The 21,215-nt window shown below is 38.8% G+C and overlaps 1 protein-coding gene across 2 annotated transcripts in view; it reads left to right on the plus strand.

Annotated features, from left to right (window-relative positions):
* Nucleotides 1-21,215, plus strand: part of PIK3C2G (phosphatidylinositol-4-phosphate 3-kinase catalytic subunit type 2 gamma) — a 464,615-nt gene that overhangs the window by 299,484 nt on the left and 143,916 nt on the right. For both annotated transcript variants that reach the window (XM_051850300.2, XM_017343356.3), the window contains exons 20-21: nt 15,973-16,153; nt 19,312-19,419. In XM_051850300.2, the coding sequence (XP_051706260.2) occupies nt 15,973-16,153; nt 19,312-19,419 (289 nt within the window). The remainder of the gene's footprint in view (nt 1-15,972; nt 16,154-19,311; nt 19,420-21,215) is intronic.

The following is a 21,215-nucleotide window of genomic DNA, read 5'->3' on the forward strand; positions in this document are numbered from 1 at the left end:
GGAACAGTGATGGCCACGATAGCGTGCCTGCTGAATGGATTCTATTGTTCTTCTACTGGCACTTCGACTTCACTTACTGCTCGTCTTAGGATTATTATGTTTGCACTGATGTTAGTATAGCAGTTGTTTTGCCAGTACTTCTGACAATGACCACTGAAGTAAATGGAACTCAACAGAATTTAAACCAGAATTTGTACAGTTGAGAAATATTTCAACTGTTCTTCTTAATTGCTTTTATCAATCTGAGCATGTGGAATAAATAGCATTCAAGTAAGAAATACTTTCAACTTAGCAATTGCTTAAATAGAAGAAAGTTTAATTTTCTCATTGGCTCACATTTCGCAAAATATTTTCTTGGCAAAATGAACAACATTGTCACTAAAAATACTCATTAGATCTAGAGAAATATGAGTTACTATTCAAATTGCATATCTCTAAGAAAATCAAGAGCAACTACTGTCATAACTGAGCAAATAATAATGACAAACTTGCACTGGGTACTCTCCTAAATTATATCATTTAAGCCTCACAGTAATGTTGTCAACTAGGTATCATTAGGTCCTGTTGCAACTCAGAGATCTAAAAAACAAGCCACAGAGCCAATAATGGCCCAACCACATTTAAACTCAACTATAATTCTTTAGCCTCTTTTTGGGGCCCATATTTAATGACTTTCTTTAGTTCTTAAGGGACACAGTTGTTACCCATCCAAGGGAGAGAAACATTTGCCCTGAGCACTGTGCCCTGAAGCAGAATTCACCTCCAAAAACAATAAGGTCTCTCTTGCTGAATTCTCTGTCCACATACACCTTTCCAAAATTCTTAGTAAAGGAAACAATTGAACAATTTATCTTATCATCACCCTGCTTTCTACATTTGTGAAAATAAAAAGTCCTTACAACGTGAATAGAAAATATTACAGAAAGACAGAATTCGTTCTGTTGCTTTTAAAGAAGGATGGATAAAAAATTGAGACATAAAATAAGGAGTAATTCATTATCAGCCTTGTCGAAAGTATAGTTCTAGTGTGAAGGAAAATACTATGTTAGGGAAGAACTATTTCAAAGATAGAGCATGTAAATATTTGATTCATAATTCAAATAAATAATTTTCAAATTCTGGATAAGAGTAATTGCCATTTTCTAAGAAATGTGAACAGCATTTTTTTTTTTTCTTTTGGTCAGGAAACCAATGCTAACCAATTAATTCCACGGCAGGTCCAGTTCTGTGCCCTCTGAGCACATTCATCCAGCCTCCATGGATGAGTCCAGAGACAATGAGTCTCATTAGAGCAAAGCTCTTGAAACTTTTCCTAAAGGAGACTTATGAAGGGGAAGTCTCACAAAGAACTTCATAATGTGATGGTCCAAAATGGGAAGGGCTCATTTCTAAAGAAGAGCAAAATAAAAATAACAGTAGAATTAAAAGCCAGCCGTGGATGGTTGCAAGCTATTTTAATTTTGGTAGATCTCCTCCCCTAGGTTTCTTCTGGTGACAGCTGCTCACATTTAACAAGATTAGATTTGACAGTCTGCCAATATTTTTTCGTGAACATTATTGGTAGCAGTCAATCCAAATTCCTGCCTGAAGTGGGATATAGCTCTTACAGGGTCTGTGTCTCATGTCTAACCTGAGTGCCCATGTTCAGGTCCCACCCCAGTAGCAGCTTCCTGCTAGCGCACACTCTGGGAGTCAGCAGGTGAAGGATCACGTGGTTGTGTGCCTACCATCCTCAGAGCAGATCTGGACTGAGTTGCCAGCTCCCGGCTTCAGCCTGGCCCAGCCTGAGTCTTGGGACGCTTTGATAGCAAATGGGCAGAAGGGAGATCTCCAGCTCTCTGCCCTTCAAAAAACTGAATAAAAATACAATATTTTGAAAATAACCATTTTTTCAATTTTTAATAATATAAACAGAACAGATTTCATGCATTTCCTAGGTACAATTGCCTCCCACCCTCCACTCCCCTCTTTTTTCCTTTCTTTTTTCTTTAATTAAGACAAAAACATAATTTTAATCAACTTTATAATAACAAGGCTTAATGCACCACTCACCTAAGTATTCAACAAGTAAAAAGTAGAAAGAGCACAGTTCCATAGGAGTATAAACAAGGATTAAAAACAATAGTAAAATCACAATACGTCCATTTAATTCCTATACATATTTCCGTGTTCTGTATTAACTATCACATAACAGGAAATATATTTGTTTTTTGGGGACCAGCTTATTTTATTAAGCATGATAGTTTCCAGTTGCATCCATTTTGTTGTGAAAGACAGGATTTCATTTTTTTTTTGTGGCTAAGTAGTATCCCATAGTGTATATATACCAATTTTCTTTATCCAGTCATAAGATGATAGACACTATGGCTGATTCCATATTTTAATTATTGTGAATTCAGCTATAAATATTTGGGGATACAAACAACCCTTTCACATGCTGAGTTCATTTTGTTTGGGTAAATTCCCAGGAGTGGGATTGCTAGATCATATGGTACATCTGTTCTCTAAATTCTGAGTAATCTCCATACTGTCTTCCACATTGTCTATAATAGTTTACATTCCCAGTAATATATTATGGTACCTTCCGCCCCCCAATCCTTGCAATTATTTATCATCTCATAATTTTCAGATGATAACCATTCTAACTGGAGTGAAGTTAAACCTAATTGTGGTTCTTGTTGCATTTCCATGATGGCTAGAGGTCCTTAGTACCTTTAGATGTGTCTGTTGGTCATTTGTATTTCATCTTTGGAAAAATGCATTTTCATGTCTTTTGCCCATTTCTCAACTACATTGTTTGTTTTGTTGTTGAATATCTTGAGTGCTTTATAAATCCTGGATATTAAACCTTGATCAGTTGCATATTTGAATATTTTTCCCATTCTGTCAGTCACCTCTGATTTGTTGGGTGTTTCCTTTGTGGTGCAGAAACTTCTTAGCTTGTCTATTTTTGCTTTTATTGCTATGCTTCTGAGGTCTTTTCCAAGAAGTCTTTGCCTATGCCAATGTCTTGCAGAATTTCCCCAATGTTTTCTTCTAGTAATTTGATAGTATCTGGTCATAGATTTAGATCTGTGATCCACTGAATATTGAAGAAACTGTCCTTTCTCCAGGAATTGATTTTAGCCCGTTTGTCAAAGATTAGTTGGTTGTTCCTGTGTGGATTGATTTCTGGAGTTTTTCTTGCATTCCCTTGATCTACAGGTCTATTTTTGTGCCAGTACCAGGCTTTTTGGAAAATAACCTTCTTACAACACAATTTTGAATTTTTTTGGAAATAGTGCTCTAATGACTTACTAAATAGATGCACTCTCCCCTCCTGCATGCACACACACACCACTTTTGTTATATTTTTAGTGTCTTCCCCTTAGTAATAGAAAATCCAATTCTAAAATGACATGGCTTATATGATAGAAAACTGCTTTGTGGATAACTGTTCAAATTACCTAGCCCTTAGCTAATCTAACTTTGCCGATGACAGTTTTTCAACTTGGTCCAATTAATAATTATTTTTGCTTAGTAATACTTTCTCCAATTTTTTCCCATGATCTGAGACAAGTCACAACATATCAGAGTCTCTAGTGCTGTTGGAGTGTTTAAAAATTCTCAAATGTAAATGAATTTTGTGTAATTTTAAATTATATGCTAATAAATACATTTTGAATATGTGAATATATGTACAATATGCAAACATTTTGGAGATTAGAGGAAATACCATATGAAAATCTAATTTTATAGGATTTAGGATTGCAGAATGATTATAAGATTAGTTCAGGTCCATATCCTAAAATTTTCATCAATAAATATAAGCAGTCAGTTTTAGTAAGATGAGATTTATTTAGTAGTTGTTGACTCATTCTTTCAACAAATATTTGAGAGGTTTTCAGATATTTATTATTTTAATTTAAATTATTATTTTTGAGAAAACATTTTAATCTATATTGTAGTCAAAGATTTACTATACCATTACCAGAAAATCTGTTAGACTACAAGAATATATAATCATAATCCTCCCCTTAAAGAATTTAAAGTCTAGGATGAGAAAGACTGAAAAAAATAAAACCTATAGTTTAAAAAATGCTGTAAGCATGTTCTAATCTAAGAATGATGGGGTGGAGGGGAGAAGAACAATGGATACAAAGAATTTCATCGTAATAGATGAGGTACCTGCTCAAGACTTGAGAAATCTAAGCAAGCCCAGGGAGAAAGGTGCTAATAAATTTCAGTATTAAAGGACAAATAGGCATTGGCACTTGGAAACATCATTTCAGACAAAGGGGATGGGACAATGCAAAATCTCTGGTACCTGAGAAAGCAGGGAAGATTCAAAGTATTCCAAGTTGTACTTTGTGTTGGGAGTGGAAGAACATGTACGAGGATAACAGACAAGCTTTATAGACACGGGGAACAAAATCATGTAGTGCCCTGTTCTGAAGCCAAAGTGATTTTCATTGCTAGAATTGGATTTATCTGAGTAAAGAAGACTAAATTGAAGAGGAAAAAACCAAAACTACAAGTGATGGGAACATCAAGTACCAGAAGATTCCAGAAATGAAAGCTGCAATTAAATTCTGTCAGCAGGGACACAGAAAATAAATTATATTTGAGAGCCATTTAGAAGGGAAAAGGAATTTTGTGGTAACAAATTTAATGTTGGGGATGACAGAGAGGAATCAAGGATGATGACCTCATTTTTGGTTAAGGAATAGGTAGGTGGCTGGAAGTTCCATTCATGGCGAGAAATGATTCAGGTGAAGGAGCAGTAACTGAGGGAGGTGTTGATTAAATTAGCCATGCTAAGGTTAAAATGCCTCAGGAAATCTACATGTGACATTTCCTGGGTAGAGGCAAAAACGAGGGTTCCAAGTTAGGAACTATGCCGTTTTGCCAGGGCTTCCCTAGCATAAACCTACAGGCTGGGTGGATTCAACAGCAGAAATGTATTTGCTTAGAGGCTAGGGACTGGAAGTCCAAGATCAAGGTGTTTGCAGGGTTGACCCTCTCACAGTGTGCCCACACGGCCTTTGTTCAGGATGGGCTCTCCCGGTGCTTCTGTTCTTCTTGAAAGCATATGAGCCCTGTTGGATCAGGGCTGCACCCTGTAGCTTTATTTACCCTTACACCTTACATCTTCCTTATCTATCTCAAAAATAGAGTCACTTGGGTTTATGGCTTCAGATTATGAATTTTAACTTCATTTATTTGAGAGAGAGAGAGAGAGAGTACGCCCATCCACCGGGTCACTCTCCAGTGCCTTCTGCGATTGGGTTGGAACAAAACTGGGAGCCAGGAACTCTGTCCAAGTCTCCCATGTGAGACTGCTTGAGCCATTGCCTCCACAGGCCTGCATAAGCCGGAAGCTGGAATCGGGAGCCAGGGAACGGTATGAAATCCAGGCACTCTGCTGTGGGACACAGGCACCCTAACCAGTGGCTTAATCGCTACCCCAAACTCCAGGCTCCAACACTGTAGGCATTTTGAAAAGACAGAGTTCAGTTGATAATAGAAACATGAACTTGATGACAGGATAGACATTACTGTTGACATTTTCCAAATGTAGGGACTGGGACTGGAACTTTTCAATTGCTTGTGCAATCATTCAAAGAATATTGAAATGGAATGTGTCTGGTACTCCTTCTAAATTTGTGAGATATCATGAACTAGACAGTTATCTCTGCCTGTAACTAACAGCCGGGGTGGGGGGGGGGCACAGTGTGTAGCATAGTGGGTAAAGCAACTGCCTGCAGTACCGGCAACCCATATCAGTACTGGTTCCAGTCCCAGCTGCTCCACTTCCAATCCAGTTCTCTGATATGGCCTGGGTAAGCAGCAGAAGATGGCCCAAGTCCTTGGGCCCCTGCATCATGTAGAATACCTGGAAGAAGCTCCTGGCTTCCAGTAGGTGCAGCTTTGGCTGTTGTGGCCATCTGGGGAGTGAACCAGTGGATGGAAGACCTCCCTCCCCCCCCCTTTCTTTCTCTCTCTCTTTGCCTCTGCCTCTCTGTAACCCTGCTTTTCAAATAAATAAATAAATCTTAAAAAAAAAAAAAAACAGCCAGGACAACAGCAACAAATAACAAGTCAACAGAAAATTAGCCAGGTAGATTGTGGAGGCCTCGTAGAACATTACTAAGCCTTTATTGAGTTTCCAAAAGGAATGGAATTAAATGGTGCTGGCCACTTTCAAGGATAAGATCTTTGATGACGATGAATAAGAATGTCCCAGAAACCTTCGCAGGACATCAAACACAGCTGCAAATCTTATGGATAATATCCCAGGGAACCTTTAATATCTTTACAGAATAAACCATGCTGTTTGTTACTCTGAAAAATGAAGGCTGAAGCAGGGGCCCCGGCTGTGGTTTGAAGCTGAGGTTCTGGGAAAACCAGGTGTTTTCAAAGCCAGCTTTGCCTTACACCTATAAACCTGCCCCTCCGGCTGTGTTCAAACACAGAGACTGTCCCTGCACAATGTGATGATTATCTGGCTTTCACCAGAGGGCTATGCAAGAACAGAAGGCTGAGAGGTAAAGAGGACTTTTATTATTAAGTTGCTGTTCTTATGAAACATTCATATAGCAAAGGAATTGCTTTGCCGTTAAAAAGAAATTTCGTTAAAGAAAGTTTATGAAAAAGATGCTTACATTGCCTTTAAAGTACCTATACAGGTATTCAGGGAAAAAAATTACAGTTACTAAAAAGGACTGAGTTAGAAAGTCAGTTCAGGACCATATTTTCAAAGAGTAAGAAAAAACATAGACATCTATTGGACTAACTTAAAATTCCAGGAGCATGGCCTTGAGCATTAATTAGATGTCAAGCAGAATTTATTTTATTAAAGCACATTTGCTGATGTTAGAGACTCCCCGTTTCTCTTCTGTGATGACCTGGAATTATTTGGAATCACGGACACCATTAAGGGGGGTAGTTCAAGGTAGATCTGTCATTTTATGCACTGTTCATCAGGATTCTTAGGTTCCCAAGTGCAATCCAGTATGTTACTTTCAATTTAGCCTCCTCTTCCTTCCGTGTCCCCAGTACCGCTCAACACTGTGACTTGTCTAAATGAACCACAGGAGGCAAGACCCTTTAAAATTGTGGTGTCTGTCCCATTTTTTCAGGTGAGGAAGGGATGGGAGAGGAGAGTATCAGCTGTATGCTTTGTATTATCAAGATAGATTACATGTATTTTATTCTTTATGCAGGGTAAAAAAAGATGGATAAAAGTATCCCTGCTTATAAATATTTTACACACAAATAAGTTTAACAAGCTCTTTATATGTGTGTGTCTTTATACACACACACACACACACATATATATATAACCATATATAAATATGGTAATCATTTGGCTGAAGGTTAAAATACTGGTAAAGCACATGCATCCCTTGTGGAGCACCTGGGTTTGATTCCCAGCTCTGGCTTTCTTTTATAATTTGTTTTTTCTCTCTTTTTTAACTTTTATTTAATAAATATAAATCTCCAAAGTACAACTTTTGGATTATAGCAGCTTTTTCCCCTATAACCACCCTCCCACCTGCAACCATCCCATCTCCCACTCCCTCTCCCATCCCATTCTTCATCAAGATTCATTTTCAATTATCTTTATATACAGAAGATCAATTTAGTATATACTAAGTAAAGATTTCAACAGTTTGCACCCACACAGAAACATAAAGTATAAATTATTTTTGGGTACTAGTTATAGTGTTAATTCACATAGTATAACACATTAAGGACAGAGATCCTACATGGGGAGTAAGTGCACAGTGACTCCTGTTGTTGATTAAACAATTGACACACTTGTTTATGGTGTCAGTAATCACCCGAGGCTCTTGACATGAGCTGCCAGGGTTATCGAAGCCTTTTGAGTTTGCAAACACCGATCTTATTTAGACAAGGCCATAGTCAAAGTGGAAGTTCTCTCCTCCCTTCAGAGAGAGGTACCTCCTTCTTTGATGGCCCACTCTTTCCACTGGGATCTCACTCACAGAGATCTTTCATTTAGGTGGTGGTGGTTGTTGTTGTTTTTTTTTTTTTTTTTTTTTTTTTTTTTTTTTTTTTTTTCCACAGTGACTTGGCTTTCCATGCCTGAAATACTCTCATGGGCTTTTTAGCCAGATCTGAATGCCTTAAGGGCTGATTCTGAGGCCAGAGTGCTATTTAGGACATCTGCCATTCTGAGTCTCCAGTTCTGGCATTTGATTCTGGCTTCCCAACAATGCAGACTCTGTGAAACAGAAGTGATGGCTCAAATAGTTGTGTCCCTTTTACCCTTGTGGGAGACACAGATTGAGTTCCAGGTACCTGGTCCTACCTGAACCTGGCTATTATAGAGATTTTGGGGAGTGAACCAGCAAATGGAGGCTTTGTGTGTCCTCTTGCTCTCCAAACTGCTCAGCTTCAAAATAATTAGTATTAAAAAAAGAAAGGAAAATACTAGCTTTGGAGTTTTGGCAAGATGTTTGCAGGTAGCAGGACAAAATAAAATGAGGATCTTTGGGGGGAAGAAAAGCAAACTGAAAGCATGAGGCCAGGGGGCTAGGAAACATGAATCAAGAGAAACATTAAAGAAAAATATGGTAGGAAATTGACAAAAAAAAACTTGTTCTAAGTCTGATGCTAAATGATCAGGAGGTAGCTGGGATTGAGGATGAAGACTTTACAGTGAGACAAACTTGAATTTTGACTCACTGGTTCACTGCTTTGGGGCAGGGCATCCTTGTCTGCAAGATGGAAGGAATCAATACCTGGAGCTAAAGTGTAGGTTGCCTAATGCCTGTAGGAAAAAGCTTGGAAGGTACCTGGCTGGGTAATTTCATGAAGCCTTGAAATTGCAGAGCCCCAGAACTGAACCTCGCCAACCCTGTATTATACAGAGCAGGAACAGGAAACACAAAAACATGAAAGTCGATACCAATAGGAAACAGTCTCCCAAATCAATGGATCAGTGGGTTTCACAAAACCCAGAACATGGTACTGTACAGACAGCCCTGAGCAGTGCTTAAGAATTCTGGGTTCTGGGGCTAGTGTTGTGGCTTAGTAGGTAAAGTGGCTGCCTGCAACCCCAGCATCCCATGTGGGCACCAGTTCATGTTCCATTGCTCCACTTCTGATCCAACTCCCGGCTAATGGCCTGGGGACAGCAGCAGAAGATGGCCGTGTGTTTACAGCCCTGCCACCACCCATGTGGGAGATCCGAATGAAGCACCTGACTTCAGCCTGGCCTACCCATGGCAATTGCAGCCATCTGGGGAGTGAGCCCACAGATGGAAGATCTCCTCTCTCTGTAACTCTTTCTAAATGAATATATCTTAAAAAGAATAATTCTGAATTCTAATGGAAAACCCTTAGGAAATTCCTTTAGTCCCTCAATTCCCTCACCTGACAATAAGGTAAGCAATGGGAGATTGTCTCAGATGTCCTTCAGCTCCGTGGTCCATGTCATATTAATCCGCAACACCATGACTGTACCTCACACCGGGGGATACGTATTTGACAACACCAAGAAGGACAAGGATTAATTGGGAAACCAGGACAGAATAGGAGAAAGCAGAACAAGGTGGAGCCTTTGGCAAAAGAACAGCAGATGCAGAAATATCACGGGGATCAGTGAAGGGAGAAAAGTAGAGAGAGAAAAGGGATATGGAAGACAAGAGGGCCTCATAGATTGTTCTCGCTTCCAAAGCATGCCCAGAGCTAAAATTTCACATCTTTTGCTTTCTTTTAGGATTAACAAGCATATGGAATATAATGGTGGGAGCCAAGAAAGCTCACTACCAGATATTCACAGCTTGGTACTTAATTTAGGAAAGTGATGAATAAAATAACTTACACTAAAGTAGTAAGTGTGTATTGGAATGGGAGGAAGAAGAGAGAGTTTCTCTTAAGTCACATTATTCAGAATATTTAACATGGGAGCATACGAATCCAAGTGAGTAGATTGGAAGGGGTTTCACTCATTGGCCTGTAGGCTCCTGGGTTAACCAAGCCACTCAGCAACACAAGTAGGAGGAGCTGCAGTTTTTAAGCATAGATTCTGTAATCTCCAGGGAATTCTTCTTCTCAGCATTGTGCTTTCCTTTATAGTCCTCACATGATCCCAAGAGTGCAACGTTGCAATGTAACAAGAATCCTGATTATAAGTATTGACACAAATTAGATACCTATGTGAGTAATTTTCACTGGGAAAATACTATTGAAGCTTATTATTAAAAATGAAGATACTTCCAAAAGTTTGTGAAAAATTGAGTTAAAACCAAGTTCATTTGGTGCAAAAATTCCTGAAATTCATGCTTAGTTTTTTTCATGATATGCATTTTCCGTGAACTTTTTGAAGACTCCTTGGCTTGCTTGCTTGCTTTTGTTTGTTTGTTTGTTTGGCACCAAATAGTGCATTGTGTACACGAACATTCAGTCCATCTCCACATAAGCCTTAGGGAGTTGTCTGACCTGCAGTTAGTCTGGTTTTTGTTTTCTGCAGCTCTTAGAATGTAGGTCTCTGTTGCTTCTTTTCTTCAGTCTTTGGTCTGGGTAGCTGACTCCAGCCTACTAGAGAAAATGCCACTCAACACGTGGGGTGTGGGTGCTCCCTCGTCCCCCGCTTCCGGTCCCCTGTTCTTCCATTCCAGTCTTCCAGCTGTTGCCAGTCCATCAGAGCTCTCAGTTTCCCACCACAGCTGCATCTGCTTTCTTCCTTGCTGCCCTCAACCGTCAGTCCATTTATTTATACTCGTGCTTTGTAAGCCCTTAAAACTCTTGCCATTGCTCTACCGCAATCATCAGTACGAGAATTTCTCTCAGAATCTCCTATCAAACTCTTGGCTGAACCAAGCAACAGATGGTACATAGGCCTGTTCACACTTTTAAATGAACCAAAAAGTATGTTAGTAGTAATAAAATAACAATAATGTTTCAGCAATATAACAGAATATACATGAAGGAACTGCCTCAAATCATTTTGAAATATCCTCTGAGGCACTTTATGATCCATGAAAGAAAGCCATTTTTATTACTTTTAGAGTTTTTGAATCTGAAATAATACACTCCAATTGATCACTCATCTAATTCACCAGGCTTGGCTTCTGATGATTTTTGTTTATTTTCAGTAATTAAGTTTACCCCAAAATTTCCTCAGAGTGACCATAGGGAATGTCTAAAACATGTGTCCCATATTCTAAAAGCAATTCAAATAAACAAGTAAAAACAAAGAAAAGAAAATGAGAATATGTAATTTATCATATTCATTAGTTTTCACCAAAGCAGACAGTGCCAAATTTCCGTGAGTGACAGCAACCGAGATTTGTCTCTCACTCGTGTAGCCCACAGGCTGCAGACATGTTGTTTGGTTCGGCTCCACAGGACTCTGCATAGCGCTGCTCAGCTGTGCTCCACATGGCCTTCTATTTCAAGACACACACTGTTCTCATGGCAGAAAGCAGAAGTGCAAGGGGCAAACCAAACCACAGTGGCACTTTTAAATCACCTGCAACGACATGCACCCAAAGATACATTTTTTTATATTAAATTCCCTGACCAAATCAAATCACATGATCAAACAAAGATTGGAGAAGCATATTCTTTTTTTTTTATTTAGTAAATATAAATTTCCAAAGTACAGTTTATGGATTACAATGGCTTCCCCTCCCCCATAATTTCCCTCCCACTCACACCCCTCCCATCTCCCACTCCCTTGGAGAAGCATATTCTATCTATAGCAAGATACTATAAGTCATGTGGCGAACAGTGTGGGTATAGTCTTCCTCAGAGAAAGGAGACATAGCTTTTTATTTCTTAATAGAATTATTGAAATTTTTAAATTAATTCCATGTTAAGTATTGGACTTCATCTTTTATCTGCCCAAGGATGTTAAACACTCTTGAAGGTGTCATATTCTAGAATCCACCTGTGCTCACTAAAGACCTGTCTGCTGATCGACACACCTCAGCCCACGAAGGTAGCACCAAATGTGAGAGCAAATGGGAAGGGGAAGTCCTCGGGTGATCTGAAACCCCGCATCTTCATCGTGTAGCTCAGTCTTTTCTGGATATTTCCTGGATATTTTCTCCCTCTTAACCCATAAGAAAATGCATGAATCATTAGAAATCTGAGTTAGCCCCTAAATGTGGGATATCGTGCTGCTGGAAACTGAAATTATACTGAAGGAGGTGAGGAAGCAAAGAGGGCTGTGACTGTGGGATGGCTTGATTCTGCCCTGCTGGGCAGACCAATGCAATGGAATTGTCCATCCTTTCCTGTGGCTCTGGCAACTCACTCCCCATGTGACCAGAAGCAACTCCGTGCATGAAAAAGCGTAGATAAGCTCTAATTTCTGAATGTCTTCACTTCATGCCAGGTAGGGTCTGTGACACTATTAGAGACCTCTTAGTCTTCCACAGTCCACTTAATTTAGGCAAATACCTTCATGGCAAACATGTTGTCGCCTCAGTTGTGTTTCCTTCCTCCTTCTTCTCTATCATTATTAACATTGTGGAAATCTTCTTTAATCATCTGGATTATATGCATTTATCCTCATTTTAATGTTGCCATAACTTCTGGTTTATAAGGCATTAAGGCTTTTGTATAAAATAAAATCTAATTGAATCACAGCTAGATCTCACAGACATTAGAATACACAGCTCTCCGGCATGTTGACATGGACCTTACAGTTTGTGCACAGTCACAATGCCTGCATTTTAAAAACGCAGTCTTTTAATGGCCAGTTTTACTTCATACTTCTTAGTTCCTTGATCTTAACTTTCTATTTTAAGCACTGTATTTGGCATAAACAATACTGCTTCTCCCATGTCTTTTGGAAAAGATCTCTGTGATGCTCAGAGGAGAGGAGCCAGCTGTTCCTTGCAGTCTTATCAACAGAGGCACTAGGTAAAACGCACAGCATGAGGGATTTACCACTGCCTCCCAGTGAAGGTCATTGACACAGAACTGAGTTACCTCCACCTAAAACTCTGTAGTCCAACTTTCTTTTTAGTTGTTAAAAATTAACAATCGTGTTAATTTCTCGCATCAGAACGTCTGTGCCTAAAGACATAGGAATAGAAAAATTGATCTCTCGTGGTTATCTCCAACACACTAAGGTTGAATTCTGCAATGTGTAAAAACAAAGTTGCTATACATTAAGTGAAAAGCTGTGGAACTTGAACCAGACCTCACCAGGAGAACACTGAATCTTGGCGGAAGGACAGGGTTTGAATGAGGTAAACCCTCCAAAGAAAATAGTCACAGCAGAATATACTGAGCTTTGTTAGCTTTTGTGTCTTTGTGAGCATGGTCACATATTCTTCCTGCAAATCTCTGCTCTGCTTTAGCTAGAACAACCATAAAAACAATCAAATACACTGTTCATGAACAAATGTACTTTGACTAGAATAATAAATGAGTATGAATATGAACTAAATATACAATTCTGACATTTCTATGACCCAATCCTAAAATATATTTTTCTTTAATTATTTTAGTAAAAAGTTGTTTGTTTAATCCACCCAGTACAACTTCTTATCATGCATATAGCAGTTTGGTGGATATATTTTTATGTATTAGAATAGTTTCTAAATATTTTTTAAAACAAGTAACCCAGTATTCAAAATGGATCAAAGTCGATAACCATTAATATGGCATGTAGACATTATATGCAAGCTTTTTATTTCACTGAAACCCAAGTAGACTATAAAATCGAGTATTACCACAGTCCTCAGGTGTACCTGACAGGTATACAGTTCTACACGAAGTAGCCATCTCCCACATGGGTGACAAGGACCCAAGACTTGGGCATCCTCCACTGCCTCTGAGAATGTACATTAGCAGGGAACTGGATCAGAGGCAGAGCATCCAAGACTTAGACCAGCACTCCTATATGAGATGAGCACACCCCAAGCAGAATCTTAACCTGCTGTGCCACAATGTCCGGGTGCTTGCATTTGCAGCCCTGCATTCCCACAGACACAACACATCTTTTCTTAGAGCCTGCAACAAATGATGTGATGTATTATTACATGGTTAACATTTTAAAATCTCATCATAAGGATAAATAGCAATTTTATACTATTTTTCTTACATTAAAAATAACCAGATAGCAATAGAGCATGCAAACACTGTTTTAAAAAGTTCATGTAAAGTGTGTAGCATGAAAAATCTATGAATAGATTTCAACATTTTTACACCAAAATAAATTTATCTTTTAATTCCCTTTTCTGTGAACTTCTTGAAGTATCTGCAAATTTTTCCTGTGATACATCTTGAGCATCTCGAGGTTTTGGTAATGTTTCTCTGAATGCTTACTAGAAGTAAGAAATATTGTTTCCCACACAGTTCAAATTTCCTTTGGGAAAGTAAAAAGAGGTGCTAGAGGATTGGCTTTGTGACAGTGACAAAGGAGCAGAGAGTCACCTCCAAACAATGCAAACTCATTCCACTGAATTTTGCCTTGAATGTGTAGGAACTGGAGTGGACGTTGTGGCACAGCAGGTTAAACTTCTGCTTGGGAAGCCTGTGCCCCATAGCCAAGTGTTGATACAGGTCTTGGCTGCTCTGCTTCTGAACTAACTCCTGCTAATGTTCACTCTCAGAGGCAGCAGGTGACAGAACAAATACTTGAGCCCCTGTTGCACTTCTGTCTCCTGGCTTTAGGTTGTCTGTTACAAGCACATGAGAAGTGAACGTGGGAAAAGAAGTTCTGTCTCCCTCTCTCTCCCTGCCACTCTGCCTTTTAAGCAAATAAATAAATACAACTTTTAGGACAATATGTAAGAACAGAAAACAATGAGCAAAAATAATGTGTTAGAGTATCTGTAGAATAGTACATACTGGGCAGAGAATTAGGAATACAGAATGAAAGTTACCTGCATATTTTGGCCTGTATGCCAAAAAACCTTTTTTTCTTTTATTATTAATCCATTCTTATAATTTTGCTTTAGTCCTTGAATGCTGATTACTGTTCAGAGAAAGGAAAAAATAAGTATCAGTTAATATGAACAGTATCAATAGACAGAGGTTGAAGTCCAGAGGAATTATTCTTTTTGTTATTCCATATCAGTGTTTAAGTTGCAATGGAAAGTAAATCTTAACATATCAGAATTATTTTATCACAATAGAAATTTTCACATGGCCGAGTAATGTCTGTCGTTGCTCCACTATATTGTCAAATATCCACCCCTGGTCCATTGTCTTGCAAAGTTTTCTAATTTCTTCCTGCTCTATTCCTCTCCTGTACACAGTGACAGCAGGCTGCCAAACACAGTCAGAAGTTGACTTAGGAAGGATGCAAGAAAGGGATGGACTAGCGTTCTTTGCCTGCCTGATACTTAGATCATGCTAAGCACTTTTGAATGTTTAGTTGATTCTATGTTCTCTTTCGCTCTATGGGATCAGAGTTATTACCTCATTTAGCAGATAAAGAAATAAAATCAGCCTAAGTAACTTGCAAGTTGTTGAGCTGTGATCTGAACCCATGAACACATGAAAACAAATCTAGCCTTTATAATATCTTCCTCCAGAGCACCCAGGGGAAGGGCTAGAATGAAAAGCAACTGATGGGGACAGTGTGGGAACATTATCACTCCACGAAAAGAAGAAAAAGCTATATTTGCTGGCTGAGACACAGTAAGGTAGTTATTTATGAAAGCTAAAGTTATTTCTTCATTTTTAACGTCAAAAATACGTTTTTAAAATGTGTTTGTTGCAGAATTAAGATCACTGAAAGAAGCAACAAAAATGCATTGTTAATTGAAATGAGAAAAGGCAGCTCTCTTATTGATTTTTCACTCTTGGAATCTCATTAGCTATCCGATGGAACTTGATGATCACCAACAAATAAATAACTTTCCCCCCTCCTGGACTGTTAAACTGCCCCAAACCACAAAATACAGATTAGTCTGAAATGTGTTTTTATTCCTTCTGGAAATGGTTAAAAAAATCAGCTTTAGATACAGAATTCTCTTTCTCTCTTTCCTTCAGGCTGCTAAAGGATGCACAAAATGAAGCTTATTTCAAAAGCTGGTATCAGAAATTATTGGCTGCTCTCCAGTTCTGTGCAGGAAAAGCCCTGAGTGATGAATTTGCCAACGAGAGGAAACTTATCAGAATTCTGGGTGATATTGGGGAAAAAGTCAAGTCTGCCAGTGACTCTCAAAGACAGGTTTGTTGAGAAATCAATCTTTAGGTGGTGATTTTTTTTCACTTGGGTTCAATTAACTTTTAATTTCATAGCTTAGGGAGCAAACTCCTCCACTAAGGTAGAAGACACTTAAATCAATTACTTCAATCAAGATTTTTTTTTTTCGCATTTACAATCCTAAAGCTAATGATAATGTCTATCAACAGGACATGGTTTTTGATCTAAGCAGTTGTATAGCACACAGACTGAACATGATAAGAGACCCATTTAAAAGCAATTTTCCTAAAAAGGCCCAATGATAAAATCTCAAAACAGCTCAGTCTCATGGGAGAAAGTATGCAAAGTCTGCATTTTCCTAAATAGAGTCACTTTTTATATGACTTTTTTGGTTGGGTATTTGGTGCAGTGGTTAACACCCTGTTTGGGACACCATCATCTGCCATGCAAGTGCTTGGGTTCATTCCAGCTCTGCTCTCAAATCCAACTTCCTGCAAATGTGTAACTTGGGAAGCACAGGTGATGGCTCGAGTACTTCATCCCTGCCGCCCATGAGGAAGACCTGGACTGAGTTTCTGGATCCTAGCTTGGTTCTGGCTGAGCCCTAGTGTTTGGGGAGTAAGGCACCAAAGGGAAGATATCTGTCTCCATCTCTCTGCCTTTCAAATACATAAAAATAAATAGTTTTGAATAAGGACTCTAAATTTTCTTTTGTTTGACTACGACAAATAAAGTGAACTGAATGAAATAGATCAATAGTGTTATGGGTAGTAATACAAAGGTATTTCAAAGAAGTTCATGAAAATGGAATTAAATGTTTGTTTTAATGGCAAAAAATGAAATTCATGCTATAATATACATTTTTTCTTAAACTTTTTAAAGACAACTCTTTGTGATTATTTCAAAAAATATACCAAAATAAATTTACCTCTTAATTCCAATTTCTCCTTACTTTTTAAAATACCCCTTATACTTTTTATACTGAAACCCATGGATAGTAATCAAAATAGTGTGCCTCTTTCTGATTGTAACAGTGGACCTAGCCATTCTTTTTCTTGGCCTAATGGAAGAACATTTGCTCTTTTTAATTATCTGCATCACTAGTTCCTTTCATTGATATAGACCATTAAGTAGGCCTTTTAAGTCCAACATTCTGCATTCAGGGGAATAGTGGACAGCCATCCATTTAGTTAAGAATATTGTTCAGTAATGGAGTACTTATAGTACACTCAGAGATACGTGTAGAACCATGACTGAAACATGAGTTTTATTCTAGAGGGAACTCAGTTTCTCTCCACTGACTATCTAAAATCAACAACAGTTTTCAGCAAAGAGCTATAAAAATAGTAATGGTCATAGTATCCCAAAATTCCCTCCCAATCTACAATTTTTCTTGCTAGAAGTCACTTTATTCAATAAAAATGCCAAAAGCTATGCTAGTTCACCTACCTAGAGGAAAATGGAATAAAAAGCAGAAATATGGAATTTATTTGTAAGTATTATATATGTAAATTCTGGATACATAGAGGAGCTTTAAGGTATATAACACAATAAGTAATGTCAAAACTAAAATCTATGATTTCTTGATGTTCCTGCAAGCTCATTAAATATTTCCTGGTGTTAATAACAAGTAAAATAGGTTTTTTTTTAGAATTTCCAGAAGTTTGTATATGAGTTTGCTCTTTATTCTTTTGCTTTTAAATACCTCACATATTTAAGATGCACACTTCAGTTCAATAATTCCAGTACTATTTCCTGCCATTTGCATGAAGTTTTAGAGATATAATATTGACATTATTCATTCAACTAAATGTATTTGTCTTGCCTTGACTGACTCCTTTTGTGGAGACTTACTCACATGAAAATAGGAAGGATCAAAAAAACCGATAGAGGCATTTATAATTTCTTACAATTGATGTATCCAGTGGCTAGTTTTTTTCTACTTTCAAAAAAGGATGAATTAAACCTAGCTGTATTAAATGGAGAAGAGATTTTTACTTAAACAAAGATATCTGAGATTTTCCTCCAGGGTATATAGCTAGCAAACCTATGGGTAGATTAGACCAAGGAGGGGGCACAGGAGCACCATGATGGGATTCTGCTTCATTTTCCACCTTGCTCTTTTGGATCCTAAGAGCAGATTCGTCTGTTATTTGCCACTGATCCAGGATTAAAAGCTACAAAACTGCAGAGTTATTTAAATACTATTAATCTAGTGTCCTCTCTATAGTATTAGATGTATTAGCATTTTTTTTTTTTTTTGGACAGGCAGAGTGGACAGTGAGAGAGAGAGAGACAGAGAGAAAGGTCTTCCTTTTTCCGTTGGTTCAACCCCTAGTGGCCGCTGCGGCCCACACACCGCACTGATCCGATGGCAGGAGCCAGGTGCTTCTCCTGGTCTCCCATGCGGGTGCAGGGCCCAAGCACTTGGGCCATCCTCCACTGCACTCCCGGGCCAGCAGAGAGCTGGCCTGGAAGAGGAGCAACTGGGACAGAATCTGGTCTGCCGGCGCCACAGGCGGAGGATTAGCCTATTGAGCCGCAGCACAGGCCTGTATTAGCATTTTCAAAAAGGAGCTATAGGGATTTTTTTTTCTTGTTTTGTGATGAGTCGTTATGGTCTACTACTTCTGTGTGCCAAAGGATGCCCAATTCTAAAGGTTTTTATTGAGATTTCACTCCACAGGTACTTTGGAGTATAGAAGGGACTAAGTACCAGAAGTACACTCATTGGCAACTAGTATACTCTTTTCATATATTGTTTCTAACAGTCATATACAATTGCTATTTTTATCAATGCATTTGAATATTTTTTGAAAATGTACTAGTATTACTATGTAATTCTTGAGAGTTATAAACAAAGATTTTAGGAAATTATCAGAATAGCATCATGTTAATAGTTATACAAAGCAGGAGTTCATTGCATGGATTGGAATTTTTAATCAAACTTGAGGTCCGTTAGAGAGCGCACACACTGTTTAGCTCCCATTTTTCACAGCCCTCCCTACATCTGTAGACTGCTGTGTCCTCATCCATGACTACATCACCCACATGACCCCAAAGTCACCCAAGTGTGCAACCCTTGAAATAAAGACTTTAATCACTAGAAAAAAATTCTGACTTACAGGAAAAGTCAAGCTCTTTACAATTTAAGTACTTTTCCTAATGATTTCTTTCTGCAGGAAGTACTGAAGAAAGAGATTGGTAGACTAGAAGAATTTTTCCAAGAAATAAGAACTTGTCACCTTCCATTGAATCCTGCCTTATGTATCAAAGGGATTGATCATGATGTAAGTCAACTTATTCAATACATAAGTTATTTCTGTCCTGTATTGCTTAGTTCACTTTATATTTTTCAAATGGCAAACAGAAGTTATCAATTGACATTGTAATTATGTTAAGGTAAACAGTTCAGTCGTATCCACACTGTTGTGCTCCACTTGATGCACTTGACCATTTGGGATCACATTGACCATATCAAATGGTTTCTTAAACATACTGTCAGTTCAGTGGGGAAAGATATAAAGGAATTTGTTATTAATTGATTTCCTGACTTATTCAAAATGGTTGATTTGATGACCCCATGCATGCTGGATATAATTTCATGGTTTATTTAGACCATGTTATAACCATGTCTAGTAAATTAATATTAAGCATTAGCTACACGTCTCCATTGTGATTCAACTTAATCCATCAGTCAGCTATTATGGGGAGAAGCACTCAGGCTGGCTCCATCCATTTCTTAAAACACTGATCTAAAACATGAGGGAACTTATGTTTAAGTTTTCTATGTAAGGTAGAGGAGGCAAGATGGCGGAATAGGAAGGGAGCACACACTGATAGTCCGGGGAGAGACAGTATAATAAAAGTGGAGATACTGCAGATTCAAGGAAGAGTAGGGAAGGAAACAGCAGAAGAAACTATTCCGGAACGCGTGATTCACAGTGGACCTGCATGGAGAGCGTGGGAGCCCACAGTTCGGGACACCAGCGGCAGACTCAACACACCAGCGCTGGAACGCGAGGTGAGCCGAACCGCAATAGCCCGAGACACCGGGAGGCAAGCGGAGAGAGGAGACTAGAGGGAACGACCCCTGGGGGGGGGGGAAAGTTCACCAGGTTAACTGGAAGAGAGAGAAAGAAAACAAAAGGTGACTGGTACAGACACGGGTTTCTCTCTCTCCGCTCACCTCTCAAGGCCGAGCAAGACAAAGAGCAGGCGCCATCTTGGACATACGTCATAAGTAGAGCGACCTCAGGTCTGCACCGGCCCTGAGCCTAGCAGAAAAACCTGACTCTGGGTGGGGCGAATTAACAGGAGATTAGGACCTAGTAAATTTGTGGTGCTACTGAACTGAGACTGTGAAAAAAGAGACGGTGGGGGAGAGAACTCACGGAATTCACGTGAGCACTCTCCAGAGACGCTACAATTCCGTAACTTAGGCAACCCCGTGGGAGACTGAAGGAGAATCTGAGCCCACTCTGAGGGCAGAACAGATTCCCTGTGTGGTCCTTGGGAAAGAGCTTCCGATCTCTGGCTCCTGTGGGTATATCATTTGCCTGCTAACTACCTCCAACTTCGTCCAGCTGTGCGGAATTACTTCCCTTTTGAATCAAAAAAAAGAAAGGGAGAGAGAGAGATCTACTACGCCTAACCTGGGAGTGTCACCTTTGGCACACCAAACAGAGCTCTCAGGCCACACCCATCTCAAGCCTCTAAGGCTCCATCAAAAACAGACAGTCCACTTAATCTAGAGTCATAGTATAACAAGAAAAAGTACCACAGTGAAGAAACCAAATATCTCCAATATGCCAAATAACAAACGCAAAAACCGAGGCAATAAAAACAAGGAAGTCACCATGACGCCCCCAAACGAAAAAGACACCCCAATTCAAGATTATGAAGATGATGAGTTAGAAGAAATGCAAGAAGCAGATCACAAAAAATTGATAAGAACATTAAGAAGTTCTCAAAAACAAATTATTGAACTACAGAAATCCTTAATGGACAAGATAGAAAATCTCTCTGGTGAAAATGAAATATTAAGGAGGAATCAAAATGAAACGAAACAACTAGTACAACAGGA

The sequence above is a fragment of the Oryctolagus cuniculus genome, chromosome 9 (genome assembly GCF_964237555.1).
Source record: "Oryctolagus cuniculus chromosome 9, mOryCun1.1, whole genome shotgun sequence".
NCBI classification, from domain to species: Eukaryota; Metazoa; Chordata; class Mammalia; order Lagomorpha; family Leporidae; genus Oryctolagus; species Oryctolagus cuniculus.